Source organism: Ceratotherium simum, chromosome 29 (assembly GCF_057802395.1).
Source record: "Ceratotherium simum simum isolate JZ-2026a chromosome 29, ASM5780239v1, whole genome shotgun sequence".
Classification (NCBI taxonomy): Eukaryota; Metazoa; Chordata; class Mammalia; order Perissodactyla; family Rhinocerotidae; genus Ceratotherium; species Ceratotherium simum.
This window is the reverse complement of record NC_141928.1, coordinates 36099793-36118599: the sequence shown is the minus strand read 5'-3', so window position 1 is coordinate 36118599 and position 18807 is coordinate 36099793. Positions and strand designations below refer to the sequence as shown.

The following is an 18807-nucleotide window of genomic DNA, read 5'->3' as shown; positions in this document are numbered from 1 at the left end:
CCAATGTGAAGAATTATTAGACAGTTTGTCAGTGTTTAGCATGTGGGTTTTTTAAAATAAAAATTGTTGACACTGAATAAAAAACTTTCATATTTCTTGAATTGCATGAAGAATTGGTGAACAATCTGAATAGAATTTTCAAGTTATCTACAAGCAGGAGAGGTTGATAACACTGTATCACATCCAATCCCACCATTTTTGTCGGTATGACATAAATACACATTGACTCAAATTTGGTTGGTTCATGTAGTTGAGTTCATAGGCCAAGTGGCCCCCTCCATCAAAAAACAGTGTATCACTGAGTTTTCGCCCCCATGGGCACTGAAAAGGCTTTTCTTTGCTTGTTGTTCAGTCACATGCACTGACCTAAACCTTGAACTCTCTGAGTTGCACCTGCTGGAATCCACAGAGGCAGAGAAGGGGCAGCGAGGAGAATAGAGATACTGGAGAGTCATTTTGTGACCTCCTAGATTAGGAGCCTTATTTTTAACAATGAAAAAAAAATCCCTATTATATTTCTTTCAGCTTTAAAATGTATGACTTGCCTCTTCTCAGTCATAGAGGTAGAACTTACTTTAATGATTTCATACCATGATGCCAATTTTATTTTCTTATAAAAGGCAGAGATTGTCCTGAACTATCTGGGCTGGAATCAGGAAAGGATGTGAAGAGAAAGGCGCTCAAGAGGCTCATGGGTGAGAAAGGGACTGAGCTGGGGACTGTGCACGTGGGCAGTGAAGGGAGCACAGGGTACATGTACGACCCCAGGAGGAAAAGCCGGGAGGGAGGAAGAAGTTACCCTGGGCAGGTGGCATAATGCCAACCGGTCCTTAAGGTGGGGGCACTTGGTGATATCTCCCTTAGCAAAACATCATATAACTTGCCAAAAGGAGTCCTTTTTTTTTTTTTTTTTTTAAGTATTTCTGTAATAAAAAAAGAAAACAGAAGCCATCCATATATTGGATTTTAGGGACCCCTTGACTCCCCTGAATCTGCTTGTCCAGCCAGGTAAGCCACAGCAGTGTGGCAGAGGAAGGGTGTCAATGAAGACAGGCACAATCAAGATTCACCTAGGTTTACAGACCACTAAAGACTTTAGAAAACACTTTCCCAGGCACTATCCTTGTAACAACCCTGTAAGGTCAGGAAGCTGGAGATGGATACAGGGACTTGCCCAAGGTCACACAGCCAGCAAAAGGCAGAGCAGAAAACAGCACTTGAAGTTCCTGAAGCCAAACCCAGTGTTCTCCGCATCTTCCACCCCCCACCCCCGCTTCCCTGGAGCTTCCAGACAGAGCTGGTGGGAATGGGCTTTTCTGCCCTTATTCCTCAACCTGTTCTTCATTAGTGGTTGGATTCCCATGAACATCGCTCTAAGTAAAAAGTCCTGTGTTTAAGCATATGGAACTGCTGACCCTCAAATAAACCAGCATGCTTGGCTGAGCATCTGCATCTGCACTGGGGGAGGCAGTAGAGCCAGGCTGGGAAGGGGCCTGACCGGATGGGTGGAAACCTCAACACATGGCTGATCAGCTGTGTGAGCCTGAGGCTCTTACTTAACCTCTGATCGATGACCAAAAGGTACCACAGCCCAGTGCCAAGGACATGATAAAAGTTCAGTAACTGATACAGATTTCAATATTATTGAGTCCTCATCTGCCTTCTTTGGGACCATATCATAAAAAGAAAACTACCAACAAGAAGTTGATTCATGTCTTCAACTTCATTTTCTTCTCTCCAAAGAAAAAAAGTCACAAACATAACCAGAGTGAATGCCTTGTACACGCATGCTCATGGGTTTGGCTAATGAGTCAAATTACCTGGTTGTGCACAGCCTCCACATTCTGGAATAATCCATCTCACCCCTTAAGCAAAGTTACAATTTAAAAATTTAATAAATGGCACTCAAGCTTCTAATCTCTTCCTATATGTGATTGACAAGAATCAGCATTTCTTGTGGAAGTGGGGCAGGTGGGCCGAAAGCCAAAATTACCTGAACAGCTTGAACTCCTGGAGTTTATCACCAAGCTAGTGAAAATAATCACCTATCAAGGGCTCCCTCTACAGGCACCAAAAAGCAAAGGCTAAATTTAAGGTGGATGTCATTTAAGCATAGTACAGAGAACTGTGTCCCTTTCTTCCTCTTTTGAAAAAGTTTCCAAGATGAAAAAGAATATAAGACTTGCTTCAAACTATTTCTCTTTGTGAAGGATGGAAATTTATCACCTAGAGATCCAAATTTCTTCACAACAGGACACTGGAAATACATGCCTAGAGAGAAAAGCCCATACAGGGAACTCAAGGATTGGGGATGGTGAGAAGCTTGAGAACAGGTTATATGAGAAACAGCTTGGGGGTGCTCAGCCAAGAGATGACGGAGGGGTGGAGAGCTGGAATGGCATCTGACAGGCTAACACAGGAGTGCCGTCAGCCTCACGCTATGTGGCCCCACTAGAGGGTGGAGTTATCAGAGAACAGATTTTATCTCTCATAAAGGCAGAACATTTAACAACGAGCACTGTCCATACGTAATGAGCTACACAGGGCAGGGGTGAAGGGTCATCACTGAGGGGCTGAAGCAGGGGCTAGAAGGCCAAACTGGGAATACTGAAGAGACCGGTGAGCTGGCAGAGAACTAACCTGGATTATATTTACGATTTTAGTTCTAAAATCCTGAGAATGTATATTAAAACCCCAAACAACTGAACAGTCCTCTTGCCAGACAGGTGGTTCGTATCGTCCCCAGAATTATTTTTTCCATATTAAATATCAACATTTTGTGCTCTAAGCCCTGATTCAATTTCAAATAAGTTTTTTAAGAGAACAGATATCAAAATCAAACTAAAGAGTAGACTGTACCTATGTCAACTTCCTAGTTTTAATATTATACTCTAGTTATGTAAGATTTTACCTCTGGAAGAAGCTAAATGAAGGGTACACGGGGCCTCTGCACTATTTTTGCAACTTCCTGTGAATCTATAACTATCTCAAAATAAAAAGTTAATTTTAAACATCAAATTAAAAATACCTCCCCAGGAGGTTCTATGTAACCTCAAAGACAACCCAATTTGGTTCCAGAGTGCAGAGTCATCAGCCACAGATGACTCTGGGCAAGCATCTACAGGCAGCAAGGCTCATTTCGAAACCATGATCAATCAACTATTAAGATTTACAATTGTGATTAGGAAAGCCTATGTCATGTTGACAGATGTCTAAGCTGGTTTCACTGATCATAAATCTTCAGTTATCTGGGATCACATCATTAAAATCACCTATAGGCAAACATTCTTACAATTACTTCCTACATGTTACTACACAGGAACCATGTACTTTATTACTATATTATCTAACTGTAATACAATAATGTGCTTGTCTTATTTCCTCCACTAACTATGACTTGCAACAAGAACTGCATCTTGTTCATCTCATCACCAAAACCTAACCCATACCAGGTTCTCAGTAAACAGTCATAGAATAAATAAAAAATAAAACAGTAACTAAGTTATTTTCTTGAACTTACGGGGGTGACAAAGACATCCAAAGAAATCTTGGAGTCTCTATTTTGGGATCAGGATTAAATGTATAAACGGGCGTACCTCAGTGGGTTCGGTTCCAGGCCACTGCAATAAAGCGCGAGTCGCAATAAAGCGCGAGTCAAAATAATGCAAGTCACAGGAATTTTTTGGTTTCCCAGTGTATATAAAAGTTATGTTTATACTATACTGTAGTCTATTAAGGGTGCAATAGCATTATGTCTTAAAAAACCCTTAATTTAAAGCCATACCTTAGGGCCGGCCCCGTGGCTTGGTGGTTAAGTGCGCGCGCTCCGCTGCTAGTGGCCCGGGTTTGGATCCCGGGCGCGCGCCAGCGCACCCCTTCTCCGGCCATGCTGAGGCCGTGGTCCCACATACAGCAACTAGAAGGATGTGCAGCTATGACACACAACTATCTACTGGGGCTTTGGGGGGGAAAAATAAATAAATAAATAAAATTATAAAAAAAAAAAAGCCATACCTTAATGTAAAAATACTTCATTGCTAAAATATGCTAACCATCATCTAAGCCTTCAGTGAGTCGTAATGTTTTTGCTGGTGGAGGGTCTTGTAAAAAAAGCAGTATCTGCAAAGCAGAATAAAGCGAAGCTTGATAAACGGAGATATGCCTGTACTCATACGTGTGCGTATGACAGTCTCTGAACCAGCGGTTTAACCTCTAAGATTTTTATAAGCAATTGTTTTTGATTTGTTAGTTTCCTAAGATATCATAACTTAGTTTGATTTAGAATAAAATAGGGAGGTCAGCCTTTTCCAGACAGGAAAACCGATGTGAACTGTTGAACAGATCCCCTCAGCTTGAAAGTCTCTGCTGGAACGATCTCTACCCAATTTTGTCAAGTGCCAACAACAATCGGCTCCTTTCAGAAATCACTGAGATATCATCACCTTCAGATTCTTCAATATTAACCAATCAAAAAGCATATGGCGATTTCTCTAAATTTCATCTCTCTCAATTTATTAAATAAAATTAAACGTTTTTCAAATAAATATTTTGAACAACCCAAATCAATCAGAGCAGTGAGATCACAAAGTGCTGCTTCTTTCTACAAAGAAGGCCCACCATTAGCTTGTACAGGAAATCCAGCAGCCACCTCCACAGTCAACGAGGTGGGCTGCAAGACACGACAGACGCTACCGACAACCCAGAGACGCCGCGGACTCCGCGCCGTCAGTCATCTGAGCAGGCACAGAAGCCGGCTTGATCCTCAGAACCTCTGCAAAGCCGTCACCAAACCAGCAAGTGACATGTGCCGCGTCTACAGTAAAGTAGAAAAGACGGTCCTGGCAGAGCTTCCGTCGGTACACAGATCGAGGGTCGGCGGACAACACAGCCTCGATGGCATGCCTTGCTTCCTCTGCTGACTGAAAATATTTAAATGACACCTGACCGACATCTGCAATGAGAAGAACAGAACTTATGTTCAAAATCATGCAGGTCAAGTTTCATTACAGGGAACTTCAACGTGGAGTTTGGTTGGTCCCTTGAACATCACTTAAAATGAACAGGGTCCGGAAATCTACTCATTCTTTACAGAGAATGTCACCTTCCAGTGGTATTTACTGTCATTAGATTAAACTTACACACCCCTCAAATCTTCATCTGCTGAACAAAAAAATTGGTGGTATTCTTCCTTAGTTCCCTAACTAGGAGAGCTGAGCTTTCGTGTTCTGACAACCTAAATGCCACTTTTCTATGCTCGATGCAGACTTCACTTCAATTCCTTGTAACTTTCTTCTCACAATGGAGGGATGGTCAGGGATGTGCACGGAAGTCCCAGCATTCTCAGAAAGCCACGAGAGAGAGGACTAAAGCACACACACCCAGAGCCCTCGCTACAGGCAGGGAGGATGCCCCAGAGAGCCGGCATCACAGCCCCACGTTACAGGTAACCCCACATTCCTAAGGAACAAGGACATGAGAGAGGCCTTGTGGAACCAGTGAGACAGACACACTGAGAAAGTTCAATGCCATCACTAGGGAACAGGCCACTCTGTTCCACCAGGTGTGCATTTCAGGTAAACAGATGCTTACTCTGTCAAGCAGCAAAACTCCCTACATTTATATCATTGTAGACATATTTTAATTTCTAAAATACATTATGTACAAAACTTAAATTAAAAAATAGCTGTGACCTAGTTTTTAATAGCCACAACATAACATACATCCAAAGGAAGTGCAGGCCCTTCCAGGAAGGCATATGCTTTAAACAATGTTGTCCCTGCTCAAAATATCATCTGGAGTGGTGGTGGATCTTCATCCTTCTAAAAGTAAATTCAGTTTTTAGAAAACAGCCAAAGGGAGAAGGTCAAATACCATATGATCTCACTCATAAGTAGAAGATAACAACAAGAACAAACAAACACATAGAGACAGAGATTGGATTGGTGGTTGCCAGAGGGGAAGGCGGGGAGGGAGGAGGGTGAAAGGGATGATTAGGCACATGTGTGTGGTGATGGGTTGTAATTGGTATTTGGGTAGTGAACATGATGTAATCTATGCAGAAATAGAAGTATAATGATGTAGACCTTAAATTTATACAATGTTATAAACCAATGTTACCGCAATAAAAAAATTAAGAAAAAAGAAAATAGCTAAAAATCACTCTGGGCTACATCCAATACAAAAGCTGGTAAGTAAAGCCATGAAGTTCAATTTTTGGCCAAAAACCAAGGACCAATTATGCAGTGATAAGATTCCTCGTGCAATAGCACAGCTCATAAAATGACTCTAAGGCCACTCAAAAAAGAGGAGTTCCAAACACATTACTCTTCAGTGTGTGTCTCTGGTCGAAGCTCCAGGCCTTTGCTTGGCTGTTCATTGGGCATAGGTGCCCCTCTCCTCTCACTTCCCGTCCTACTTATCCTTTCAGGCTCAGCTCAAATGCTTTTTCCTTCAGGAAGCCTTCCCAGGTTCCCTCCCCACTCCCCAAGTCAGAACCCTTCTCTCCCTTGTGTGCCCACAGCACTCTCTTCCACAGCCAATTTTTCTAGACGCTGAACTTTCTGAGGTAATTTCTTATTTCTGTACTGGGTCTAAATTCTCCTCTCTGTTAGAAATCAGTGCCTGCTTTATAGTTATATTTCATAATTTCTCTTTTTAACCATTTTTATCAATAAGGCATAATGTAACCTCTCAGATACACTGCAGTTTAAAAAATAACACAAGTTTCCAAAGTAGGAAGCATTCAACAATAACCACAAGACGAGGAGTAAGTCAATATAAAGTGTCTTCCAGTATACATATATTTTTCCAATATAAAGCATCTGCTTTGTCCTACCACAAATTCCTTTTAAAACTAAAAATTCCTCCTCCCATCAACTGTATACAGTGATGAAACGACCTTCATAAACAAAACTTTTTAAATAAAGAGATCAATTTAAAAATCAAATACTTTGTTTAAACACAAAGCCTTAGAAGAACGAGAACACAACTCTCCAGTAGCAGATGAAGCCTGACATCTCCTTGGCAACTTTAATGGAACCACTCACTGCACCCACCTCTTCCTTCTAGACTGCTGCTTGGGATCTGCTGGGGGCTAGAGAAACCAGACAACAACGTTTGTTAAGAACCATGTGTTAACGTAAACAGGCTCCAAGTAAAACCCCTGTGGCCTTTCTTCCATAGTAAAGTGTATGTCTCTAGTGCTGGGACTTTAAGGGACAACTTCTGTGCTAAAAGAACTCTTTCCCTCTTACTTCTGGGCTCAGAGCCAGAGGCTAAGCTATCAGCCACCTGACAGAGTAAGATGGGGCATTTCTCTAGTCAGATACTAAACAGATGAAAAAAACGTAATCTGCTTAAGTACAGAAGAAGCACAATTTAGCTTCTGAATGCTGTCTGAAAACTCCAAGAACTACTGTACCAGACAGACACGAGGCCCTAAATCACGGGCCATCCCATGAGGCAGGAGCCACTCTCAGCAAACACTTTACTGCGTGCCTGGGACTCACTGCGCTGCACGAACAGTTGGTGAATGAAAGTCGTCAGATGATGGTGCTGCCCAAATATTATTTTATACTCCTACAGTTCTTTACAACCGGTCACACTGACAAATACTCCATATAACGGCCCTCAGAAGTACTAAATTGGGCTAAATCTCCTAGTAAAAGCTCATCTCTCATTCAGAATTAAGAAATGGAAAGTACCTGGCTCACCTTCCGAACTGAGGTGCCCAAGGTCCATCTCTGCGTGCGGTGTAAACCGGACTTCCAAGGGGGCCACAGGGGCCTCCCTCACCCAGGCGGGAACCACACTGCGGTGGGCTGCATCACCCATCCTGGAAGGGCAGTGAGCAGCCACCAGCTGCCTCTCAGCACTGTTTCCTCGTGGGACCACTGCTTCTCTCCCTCCCCTTAGCCGCTTATCTGTTCCTTCCTCTGAAAAGCTCTTCTCCAGACAATATGGGTCAATGTGCTCTTCTGCCACACTCAGACTTTGACCACTTCTTGACCCTAAACCCAAGTGTGCTGCTCTCTCCTTGTGCTTAGGCGAGCTTTGCTGGACTCTTGCTGTGTCGCGTTTCAAGTTGTTTTCTCCCGAAGTTCTGTCTTCAGGATATTTAGGTTTCTCCTTAGTGCATCTGTAGGGTGGTGGTTCATCGTACGCTGAGAGCTGTCGCTGGTCACAGCTGTCACTCTTGCCATCAGACTGGGACATGCTTTTTGTTTTATGTTGGTTATTCCATACATTAAAGTCCCCTAAAGGCTCAATCAAATTTTGTGGCGAGTCATAATCAGCTATGTAGGGCTTTATGTCTAGTACGGGTGTGCCATGAATCATGTCAATTCCAGAAAGGTATATAGCTCCACCTATAATGTGAGAAACATCCTCTTAGAAATATCGACAATGAAGAAGAGTGCAAACAATTGGAGAACCAACACCATCTGCTTATGCCCCACCAAGCTTAGTCACAATTCTCTTATGCACCAGGCTCTCTTACACCTGCCGACAAACACTTTTCTTTCCACCTGGAAACCCACCCTCTTCTCTACCTGTCAAACTCCTACTTGCTCTTCAAGGCTCTCACATAACACCTCTTCTACAAAGCCTTTCTGGCTCTTCCAGACATAAGTGTTCTTTCCTCTGGGTTCCACAGAGGAATGGGTGTACAAACCTCTCCTAGAGGGCTTCTCACGTGATCTGGCAATGACCTGCTTAGAGTCTCTCTCCCTAGACAGTGAGTAGGCCCTTGAGCACTGCATGGGCCAACTCGTCTTTGCACCACTGGAGCTTCTAACTCATCAGAGTTCCAGCCACATCAGAGTCCTCAGTATTATCTCTGTGGGACAGATGAGGGTTTCCATTGTGGCAGACTCTGAGGTGGCCCCCATGATGCCCACTTCCTGGTGTTATACAGCCTTGTATAATCCCCTCCTCTTGAGTGTGACTCGATATCACTCCAGTGACTACTATGTTATCTAAGACTCCCATGCTTCCTAGCAGACTCACTTCAGAGACTCTCCCTGTGGGCTTGACGAAGTAACCAGCCACACTGGGAAAGCCCATGCGGCAAGCAACTGCAGGTGGTCTCCAGGCACTGTGGGCGGCCACCAGCCAACAATGAGCAAGAAGCTGGGGTCCTCCGTCCCACACCTACAAGGAAGTGAAGTCTGCCAACAACCTAAGCGAGCTTGGAAGCGGATTCTTCCACACTCAAGCCTCCAGATAAGAACTTACCCCAGATAAGAACTTACCCCAGCTGACACTTTAATTGCAGTCGGGTGAGATTCTAAGTGGAGGACCCTAAGCTATGCCCATACTTCTGACCCACAGAAACGTGGAGGACCCTAAGCTATGCCCATACTTCTGACCCACAGAAACATAATAACATCTCAAACATATAACAAATGTGTATTGTTTAAATTGATAAGTGCATGGTAATTTGTCACACAGCAATAGAAATCTAATACTCCATCAAGACTCAAGCAATTAAGGAGACCATACAACTCCATTACCAAATATTAAGGACAGGTCTCCTGTTGTCCCACACAGCTGCTGTCCAGTTCCTGCTACTGGTACACAGTCTACTAACTTGATCTTTGGGAAACTGGCCAAATGAGAATCAAAAAACTGCATGTGACCACAGTCGATTCTGTCTCTATTTAAGAAAAACACGACTAACAAAGGACTCTGATTTCTAAAACATGCTATCTGTGAATGAGCCTGGAACTCTGGAAACACGATTCTGGACTTTCTAAGTGATAGATTAAAGAACCTCAGTGCCTCTCATCCATAAAATGGAGATTGCTACCCTATCAAACCCACAGAGCCACTGTAAGAAAATGTACATGAACGTCCTTTATAAACTGTAACGCACCACACAAACACCAGTAGTCACCATAACGCCTATTTAATAAGAGTGTCTATAGTGCGACTGTGTGACTCTCACCTTTCTGATTAGACCTCCCCCGTCAGAATGTTAAGTTCTGTAGGGCAAGGATTTCTATCTGATTTGTTTACCGCTATATCCCCAGCACCTAGAGCAACGCCTGGCACATATTCAGTGCTCGGAAAACATATGTGGGTTGCACAAATGATCACAAAATGTCCCAGTACTGTTACCCAAGTCAGTTAGCCATCACAAACTGAGAAAACTCAAGTTGGATCAGCCTCAGAATTTTTCTGAAAAATCTACCCAAGGCACGGCTGAAACAATCCAGCAGGAGAGTTCAAGTTCTGGAAAAGAATCTGCAAAATAACTGCTCTCATCTTTTTAGCACCCAATAGCCTGAAAAGCACTTAGAGCTTTTGTCTCCCCAAATCCTCAAAAAAATCCTGTGGAGTCCCAGAGAGGGCAGATCCTTCTCCTTTGCCCACTTTATGAACAAGCAAGTGCAAGCCTGGAATGGTCTCCTGACTCACAGTCTACCTGCCGTTCCATCTTCTGCCTCTCTAACAAACGTGCTCATTAGGTCAGAGTGATTCAAGAACGGGACACTTTCCAAAAATGCACAGCTCAGTAACTAGGTTAAATATGAACACAGTTAAAACTAACCTGGTATTTTGCACAGGTACTTCCACAATCTGACAGATGTTTGATCCTATAGTGCAATTCATCCCAGATCCTCTACCATACATCACAGTTGACGGCTGCACTGCAGCCATGATACACGTTCATTTCCTCAAGGCCGCAAGGAAGAAATGATACACCACCACCCTATGTGCTTACCATATACGCATGTCCAACCAGTTACTATGTGTGAAATTTTGAAAGTGTCTAATTATTTCCAAAGCATTTTGTATTTACTGCATTCCAAGTCAGAGAAAATTGGGTTACTAATTTAATGATTATGAAATATTATCTTTAAATAATTTAATAACTTTTAATAAATGCAATGATATAAACAAACTCTCAGCATCCTGTGAGAGCTTATTTCAAAGCGTTTCAATGCTGACATTCTTTTAATGATTTCATTTTTTCTTCAATGTCTAGTGGTTTTCAGGGGTTAATAAACATCATTGGTCTGAATAACAGCCCCTGCTGAATACTATGTTGATTTTATAAGATTTCTTTTGGTTAAAGAAAAAAGGTAAAAGTAGAAACGAAATGCGTTACCTTCTACCTTTTCCAGTTTGGCCAGGGTCAGACCTATGGCATTGGGACGATGCGGGCTCCTTGTGGAGAAGACGCCAATCTTCGCACCATTCAGCCTAGGAGGCTGCACTTTTGCCTTACAGCTCAAATGACCATTTTTGTGAAAAACAAACAAAATCCTATTGAAAATAAACCAAACAGCTGAGTAAGAAAAGAGAACAAGTTAATTTAGCATAATGATTTGAGGGGGAAAAAATTTTAATCCCTACAAATTAAAACAGGAGGAATGCTTTTAATGGTACTAAAATGTAATCAGTGGGAAAAAATAATAATAACCATTCCTATTTCTTGCAGGAAGACAGAGTCTTATCTCTACAGCCTTTGCCCCTAACACAATGACTGGCGCATGGTAACAACTTAACAGATTTTTGTAAAGGGCCTGCCTAAACAATATTTACTAAGTAAGTGCCTGTTATGTGCCAGGGAGTATGCTAAGACATATTTAATCCTCTTAACAACCCTAAGAAGTATAACTTATCCCCCATGTTAAGGATGAGGAAATTAAGGCTCAGAAATTTTAAATAACGTGACTAGGCCTTCCTACACAAGATACAAAAGCAGGAATCCATGAAGAAAAACAGTAACAGATTTGAATCTATTAAATCCTTAAATTTACATACTACAAAATGTCATCCCAGGAGAAAATGTCTGCTACATGTATAATGGGTAATATCTGTGTATATAAACTGCTCCCACAAATCACAAACGTAAGGACAACTCTACATAGGAAACTAAGCAAAGAATATGAGTAGGCAATTCACAAAAGAATCAGAAATAGCTAACAATCATATGAAAAGATGTTGAACCTCACTAATAATTAAGAAATTAAACTGGAAAACAAATATGTACTATTTTTCCCTGTCAGGCAAAAATGTACAAAATTGGTAACATGTAGTGTTGGCAAGGGTGTAGGGAAAAGGTCATTTTCAAATACCTTTGAAAGATAAATTGTTCTTTGGTTTATTTTTTTTTTGATGAGGAAGATTGTCCCTGAGCTAACATCTGGCCCAATCTTTCTCTATTTTGTGTGTGGGATCCCCCCACAGCATGGCTTAATGAGCAGTGTGTAGGTCCACGCCCGGGATCCGAACCCATGAACCCCAGGAAGTCTAAGTGGAGAGCACAAACCCAACCACTATGACACCGGGCTGGCCCCTATAAATTGGTTTTTTAAGAGGGCCATGCGGCAGTAGCTCTCCAAAATCATAAATATGCATACCCTCTAACCCAGTATATCCATGTCTGATATCCTACTCATAAAAATATACAAGTGCCCAAAAATATGTGTCTGAGGGGTTTGTTACAGCGTTACCATAGCAGCAAAATAATTCTCCACTAACAAGGGAGTGGCCGACTCATGGTGCCTCTGTCCTGTACAATAACAGGAGCCACTAAAGCAAAAAAGGGAACTCTATACATAGTGTCATGACAGATACTAAGTGAAGAGAACACGTTCCACGTGTTAAAACAAACACCCACCCCAAATGTGTACACTTATGCTTCTCTGTGTATTAAAAAAGAAAAAGAAAAAAAGAAAACATCTGGCAGGAAACACACCAGGCTGTTAACAGTGATCATCTCTGAAGAGGGCTAGGGGGTGGGGATGAGAGAGGAGAAAAATAGGAGAAGGAAAAATCACTTTACATACTTGTGAGTCCATTTTTTATATCAGTGATGTTTTTAACTTAAATAGTTCAACCAAGATCATACAAACTACATCAGAACACCCATGTTCTTTCTACTCTACTCATGTCCCCAAATTAACACGAAAAATAAACTATTTAAGAATAAACACTTAATTTTAGGTCTTCACCAGTAAAATTAGACCAATTCAGACTGCTGATGTTGGGGTGAGGAAGAATGGACAGAGACAGCATTCCAAGTGACACCGAGTACCACTAGCATAACACAGGCCCTAATACAAGTAACACTATTTAAAGTATCCAGATTTCTAAGGTCACTTTGGTTTTTTAGTAAGAGTAGACTTAATTCTGCATGGGTCTAGAGCATGGTCCACAAATTTTTTCTGTAAAGGGTCAGACAGTAAATATTTAGGGTTTACAGACCAACCAGTCTCTGTTGTAACTACTAAACTCTGCTGTTGTAGCACAAAAGCAGTCACAGCCAACATAGAAACGGACGTACGAGGCTGTGTTCCCATAAACTTATTTACAAAAACAGAAGGTGGGATGGATTTGGTCCACGGGCAGTAGCTTGTCAACCACTGGTCTCAAGGACAGAACTCATGGATAGAATCAAGGAAGTCTACAGATTTCAGCTCAACAGAAGGTGTTCATCACAATCAGAACCAATGGGAAATGGAACGTGCCCCCTCAGTGGATCCCGAGCTCCCCTGAGGGTGTCCAAGTTATGCAGACAATCACGTGCATGAATACAGTACAGGAATTCCATGCGACTGACGAGGGTGATCTGGACAGCAGGCTCCAAGGTTGCTTCCAACCGGAGCACTTTACTTAGGCGCAAGGTTTGGTCCGAAGTACCACTTCTAACTATAAAACAACTTACCAAACATGAGAAAACTCTTCTAAGCCCATCAAGGAGTGTTCAGGATTATTAAAGATGCTCTTTCTTATCCTCAAACAAGCCCGCGAATGACTACAAATGGATGGCTGCCTTGGAGTACCATTCTTGGCTGAGAAACAGGATTCCAAGTAGCCAATTGGCTCAGTTAAAAGATTCCCTACAGAAGAAAATTAGATAAGAAATCATTAGTCAAAAGGTCAAGCAAAGATGTAGGAAAACATGTTTTCCTTAATGCACTGATTTCATAGTTTTAAAATCTACTAGGTGCGATGCAACTATAAAACATGATTGTTACAGTATTCATGAATACATACAAATATCCTCATCCTTCCATACACATTGTTATATCCCCTTAGGTAAAATACTGGAAAGAGCACAGGTCTAAGAAAGAAAGAATGAAAGGAAGAGGGCATTTGTAGAAGACCTATTATGAATATAATTCAAATTCTATGCTACCATTACTAAGTTATGTGACCTTGGTCAGGGCTAAAGGTTATCTCAAATAGAGGGAAAAACATGCACAAAGGTAAACGGGAAATGTTATACCATATGCAGAAAACAAGCTATTTTGATTGGCTGGAGTGTGAAATACAAAGCAAAGAATAACAAAAGAAAAGGAGACAGTGGTTGTATATAAGTAAAGACACTTTTAATTGAAAACAACAGAACATATGAAACAAACTAGTTTAATTAAGCAATAAAGAGAGTCCACGGGACTATACTACTAAACTATCTAGAGGCAGAATAGATTTCAGGTTAGGCTTGGTCCAGTAGCTCTCTGCCCCTCTAGAATGTAAGCTCCATGTGGGTAGGTGGTTTTCTGTCTGGTTTACTGCTGTGATCTCATTGTCTAGTACTTGCCTACAAAAGGGTAGGTACTCAAAAAACTCATGCTGCATGGAAAAAAGGATTATGTAAGCCTAAACTGATTAAAATGGAAAAAGTGAAAGAATACATATAACATAATCCTATTTATGAAAATTTATTTACATATTTACCTATCTAAATATGTACATATATATATCTAGAGAGCTATCTAGAAGGATCTTCACCAAAATATTAACAGTGGTTAAAATGAGATTGAGAGTGGAGAGATTTTTGGATTGTTTTTATATTTAACTTTGCAATTTCTGTAATATTTGAAATTTTTGCAATAATCACAAGTCATTAAAAAATTTTTTTTAAAAAGTAGTAACTCCTTTCAAAAGAAGAAAAAATGGCCAGGCAGCATCAATATAGGTTTAAAGTCCAAGGTATCCACAACTACCATCTTTAACTTAGAGATAACTTTTTTTTCACATTTCATGAAGGCTTTATTATTATTATTTTTTTTTTTTTTTCCTAAGAATGACTGGCCCTGGGCTAACATCTGTGCTCATCTTTCTCTACTTTTTCTTTTTATATGGGACGCTGCCACAGTGGGATCCGAACCGGCGAACCCTGGGCCGCCACAGCAGAGCATGCACATTTAACCGCTTGCGCCACCGGGCCGGCCCCCTCATGAAGGCTTTATTAACTTCTTTGATATAATGACACTCTAGACCCTCGTTGTACTTCCGGCTTCCATTAAATCTATCCTACCAGCACAGGGCCTGCAGCTGCCTCTCACAGTACCTTTCATTAATTTTCACTTATAAAAACTAAATTATTTGATACACATAATATATGCTACACATATGTAATAAAGCATTATAGTATAATCAAATCCTGTATACCCCCACCACCCCAAGAACTAGAGCTTTACCAACAAGTTGCATCTTTTTATGTCACTTCTCTCACGCCCCACGGCCCTCCTTTCCCCCTGCGATAAACAGGAGCCTGAAGGTAGTCTTTATCATTCACTTCCTTTTTAAATATGATTTTATCATATGCATGAGCATGCCTAAACAATATTTCATGATTTTGTCTTTGAGCTCTATAAAAACTGATATCAAACTATATGTTATCTTCTCAGACTTGCTTTTTCTCTCAATATTATGATTCTAAGATCCATCCATACTGTATATGTTTTTGATGACTTCAAATTTTTTTTTTTTTCCAAGTATGTAACAGACATTCTTTTCTTTTCCTTTTTTGATCCTCATCTACGCTCTCTGGAATAGATATAGTAAACATCTTAAAGATGAAAAAACTGACGTCAAACAATTCCCTGGTGTTCATTAAAACGTCATGAAGGAAAACAGCCAAAAAGGACTCCTAACTTAATCAGCTGGGATCCCTGTGTCCTGTTTTCATTTGTTTAACAAACTTTCCAAGTGTCTACAATTGCTAGGCACTGTGCTAAGTTTGGGGAAAAGATAAAAAACAAGAACTCTTATCACAGTGGAGTTACCAGTTGGCTGGGGAGAATCTCACGACATGCTTCAGTATCACAGGAAATGTCATATCCGCAATAATGATTAAAGACTTTCTGCCCCGACCACGGGATTGGGGGCCTGCAAGTTTACACCTCACCGAGCTACCACTTCATCAAATCAGTCTATACCTGTTTTTCCCAGATTACACATAAGCTATGACAAACCTAAGTCATAACCAATTAGATATGTTCCAACCCTCTTTGAGCATCTCCGTAAAAACATAAGCAGCATAACACTGTTTTAGCAATGGACTGAAAGCATACTCAAGGACCTATGTTGCAGGAATCCCTCAACTATGTCCCTCTTAAATGTCTGGGACCATTCTCAACATATCAAATGGCCATTTAATAACGCAGTGGGAACTTATCATATTCTAATGTCTGAACCCTCAGAACCTATTTATATATTCTCTGTGCCCCTGTTCTTGGGATAATAAATGCTGGAAATATAAATGCTCAATAATTTCCAAATATAAATGTTGAGTGTTCTACTTGAAGTGGAGGCCTGAGAACCTCCACCCAGGGGAATCCTGATCTTCCTCTTAAATCACATCTCAAAAAACAAAATAACATTAAGTACCTACCATTTGGTAAGCCCTGTGCTAAGTGCCTGGGTACAGACATAAACAAGAACCAGTTCTCGCTCTCCAGGGTGTCCAGTATATTGACAGAGATGGACAAGTAAACCAACAATTAAATCAAACTGCCTACATGCAGGAGAGGGACAAGCACAGGTACGCCAGAGGAGTACTGGCAGAAGAACCTCACCGCAAGGGGAAGAAGCCGTTCCCCAAAAGAACATGGAGGGTTAGGACTGGTATCAGAAGACAAAAGGGACAAAAACAGCACAGGGCCACTCCACTATGTGTGTGACCTTGGGCAAAACTGCTTACCTCTCTGAATCCCAGTTTTCTCATCTATGAAACAAGGATAATACCTCTCTTGGAAAGTCGTAAGATTACTAAAACATGTAAAGCACACAGTACAACAGAAGCTGCTCAGTAACGAGTGGTTTTTAAAGCCCTTGCTCAGGCTTTTCCCTCATTTTAACAATATTACAACTGTATTAACTGTGTAATAAGAAAAAACCCAGTAAGTTATTAATGCGGCGTTTTCTGCATTAATACACAAGAAAAGTCCAGGTCCTTTTCACCTCTTCCCTGAACTATCCAATTAACCTTGTTATAATTTGTCTCCCCTCTGCCGTCCCTTCCCTCCTTAAAACACACTACACCAATCTTCCATACTCTGAGTTCCTTATGCCATGCTACTCTCTAACTTTAACCTTTCCATGTTTCCCATTGTTAACAGATGTCATATTTCTTAGCCTGATATTCAAGGTTCTCTACACTCTGAATCCAATCAGTGGCTCCCCTATCTCCCTGTTCTATCCTTCAGACTTACAGCTCCCCAACCCCGTGCTCTATAGACCTCTGAGCCCTGCTCTTTCCTGCCTGTTAAAATATTAGACCTGTAATCTGGCAGTGTGCAACAAGTTCTTTTCAATGAGCACAACCTTTGACCTTTGACCAGATAACAGTACTTTTAGGAAATTTAAGTTAAATATTTAGAACACAGACAAAGATTTTAGTTTCAAGAACTTTCATTTAGAACAACGAAAACTGGCAATAACCTAAATGCCCAACAATAGGGAACTGGTTAAATAAGTTAGAGCACATCTATAAAACAAAATAGCAAGCAACCCCTTAAAATTAAAATTACTCATTGCCATAGAAAGATTTTTATGAATCTTAAGTTTTTCTTAAAGTTATAAAACAGTTTAAAACTTTTTTAAAGTTATAAAACATATCAGCTCATATTTCTAGTGTCTATGCACTGAAACAAGTGTGGAAGATAGACACCAATATATTAACAGTGGTTTTCTCTGCGTGATGGCCGACTACTTTAATTTTCTTCCATTTGCTTCCTCTAGTTTCTAAAATTAATATATTCTTCTCTACATAAAGAGATGAAAATAAAGAGAAACAAACTCACGCCCATCTCTACAGGCCCAGTTTAAAACTATTTCCTCAACCTCCAACTCCCTGCCCCGCCCCACTCCCTCCTCACTTCCTACAGCACAGGACGCTTCTCTCCTGGCATTTACTAACTCCTAACCGTCCTAACACCAGCTGTACATAGCCCACCTCTCCTGTCTGAGAGAGAGCTCCCCAAGACAAAGGCCGTTGCACCGCACGTGGCTAGTCCAGCCACCGCGCCAAGACCAGGCCGACCGTAGCTACCAAAAAACTGAGAGATGACGTCATCCCGCTCGCCTCAGACACGTCACGTGGTCGCTGGAGCACGTGACCCGAGGCTTCTCAATCAGAGAATGACGCACGTCAGTCCAAGGTGTCGCATTTCACGTCCCTCTCTGAAGTGAAGTCGGTTGCCTGCTCCTAGGCCTCTTCTGAGAGAGGAACCACCAGCCTCTTAGAATTACCTGTCTCCAGATCCGGCTTCACGCACCCGCACGGGGTCGCTGTGAGCCGAGGCCCTGGCCCCTCCAAACCGCCGCGCATGGCTACTGATCACACAAGCGCCGACCAGCGCGTTCAAACTTTCCGCTTCCGGTCTCCAGCCTGGCGCCTGCGCACTAGCCGTGCCGGAGGGGCCGTGCCAAGGTCGGGCGCGCGGCCGGGAATTGGGGCGCGCGCGCGGCGGGCGTCGTCGCGGCCCGCAGGTAGGTCACGGTTGGGACTCCGAGAAAATGTCCCCGCCTCGGTTCCTCATCCGAGCCCGTGTCTCAGTTGTC

General features: G+C 41.8%; 1 protein-coding gene across 5 annotated transcripts; it reads right to left on the bottom strand.

Annotated features, from left to right (window-relative positions):
• Positions 1–4491: 4491 nt before the first annotated feature.
• TRMO (tRNA methyltransferase O) lies at positions 4492–18606 on the bottom strand. Of its 5 annotated transcripts, XM_087419432.1 has the most exons (6): positions 18496–18606; positions 13679–13853; positions 11114–11271; positions 7713–8366; positions 7056–7093; positions 4870–4951 (listed from the first exon to the last, which is right to left on the bottom strand). In XM_087419432.1, exons 1-5 carry the CDS (start codon positions 18572–18574, stop codon positions 7065–7067), a joined length of 1095 nt encoding a protein of 364 aa, XP_087275558.1. In that variant the 5' UTR covers positions 18575–18606; the 3' UTR covers positions 4870–4951; positions 7056–7064. The 5 variants fall into 5 exon arrangements, with proteins under 5 accessions (XP_087275555.1, XP_004423771.1, XP_087275557.1 ...); XM_087419429.1 differs by lacking the exon at positions 7056–7093 and having other exon boundaries at positions 4492–4951; positions 7704–8366; XM_004423714.3 differs by lacking the exon at positions 7056–7093 and having other exon boundaries at positions 4492–4951.
• Between the last annotated feature and the right edge of the window lie 201 nt (positions 18607–18807).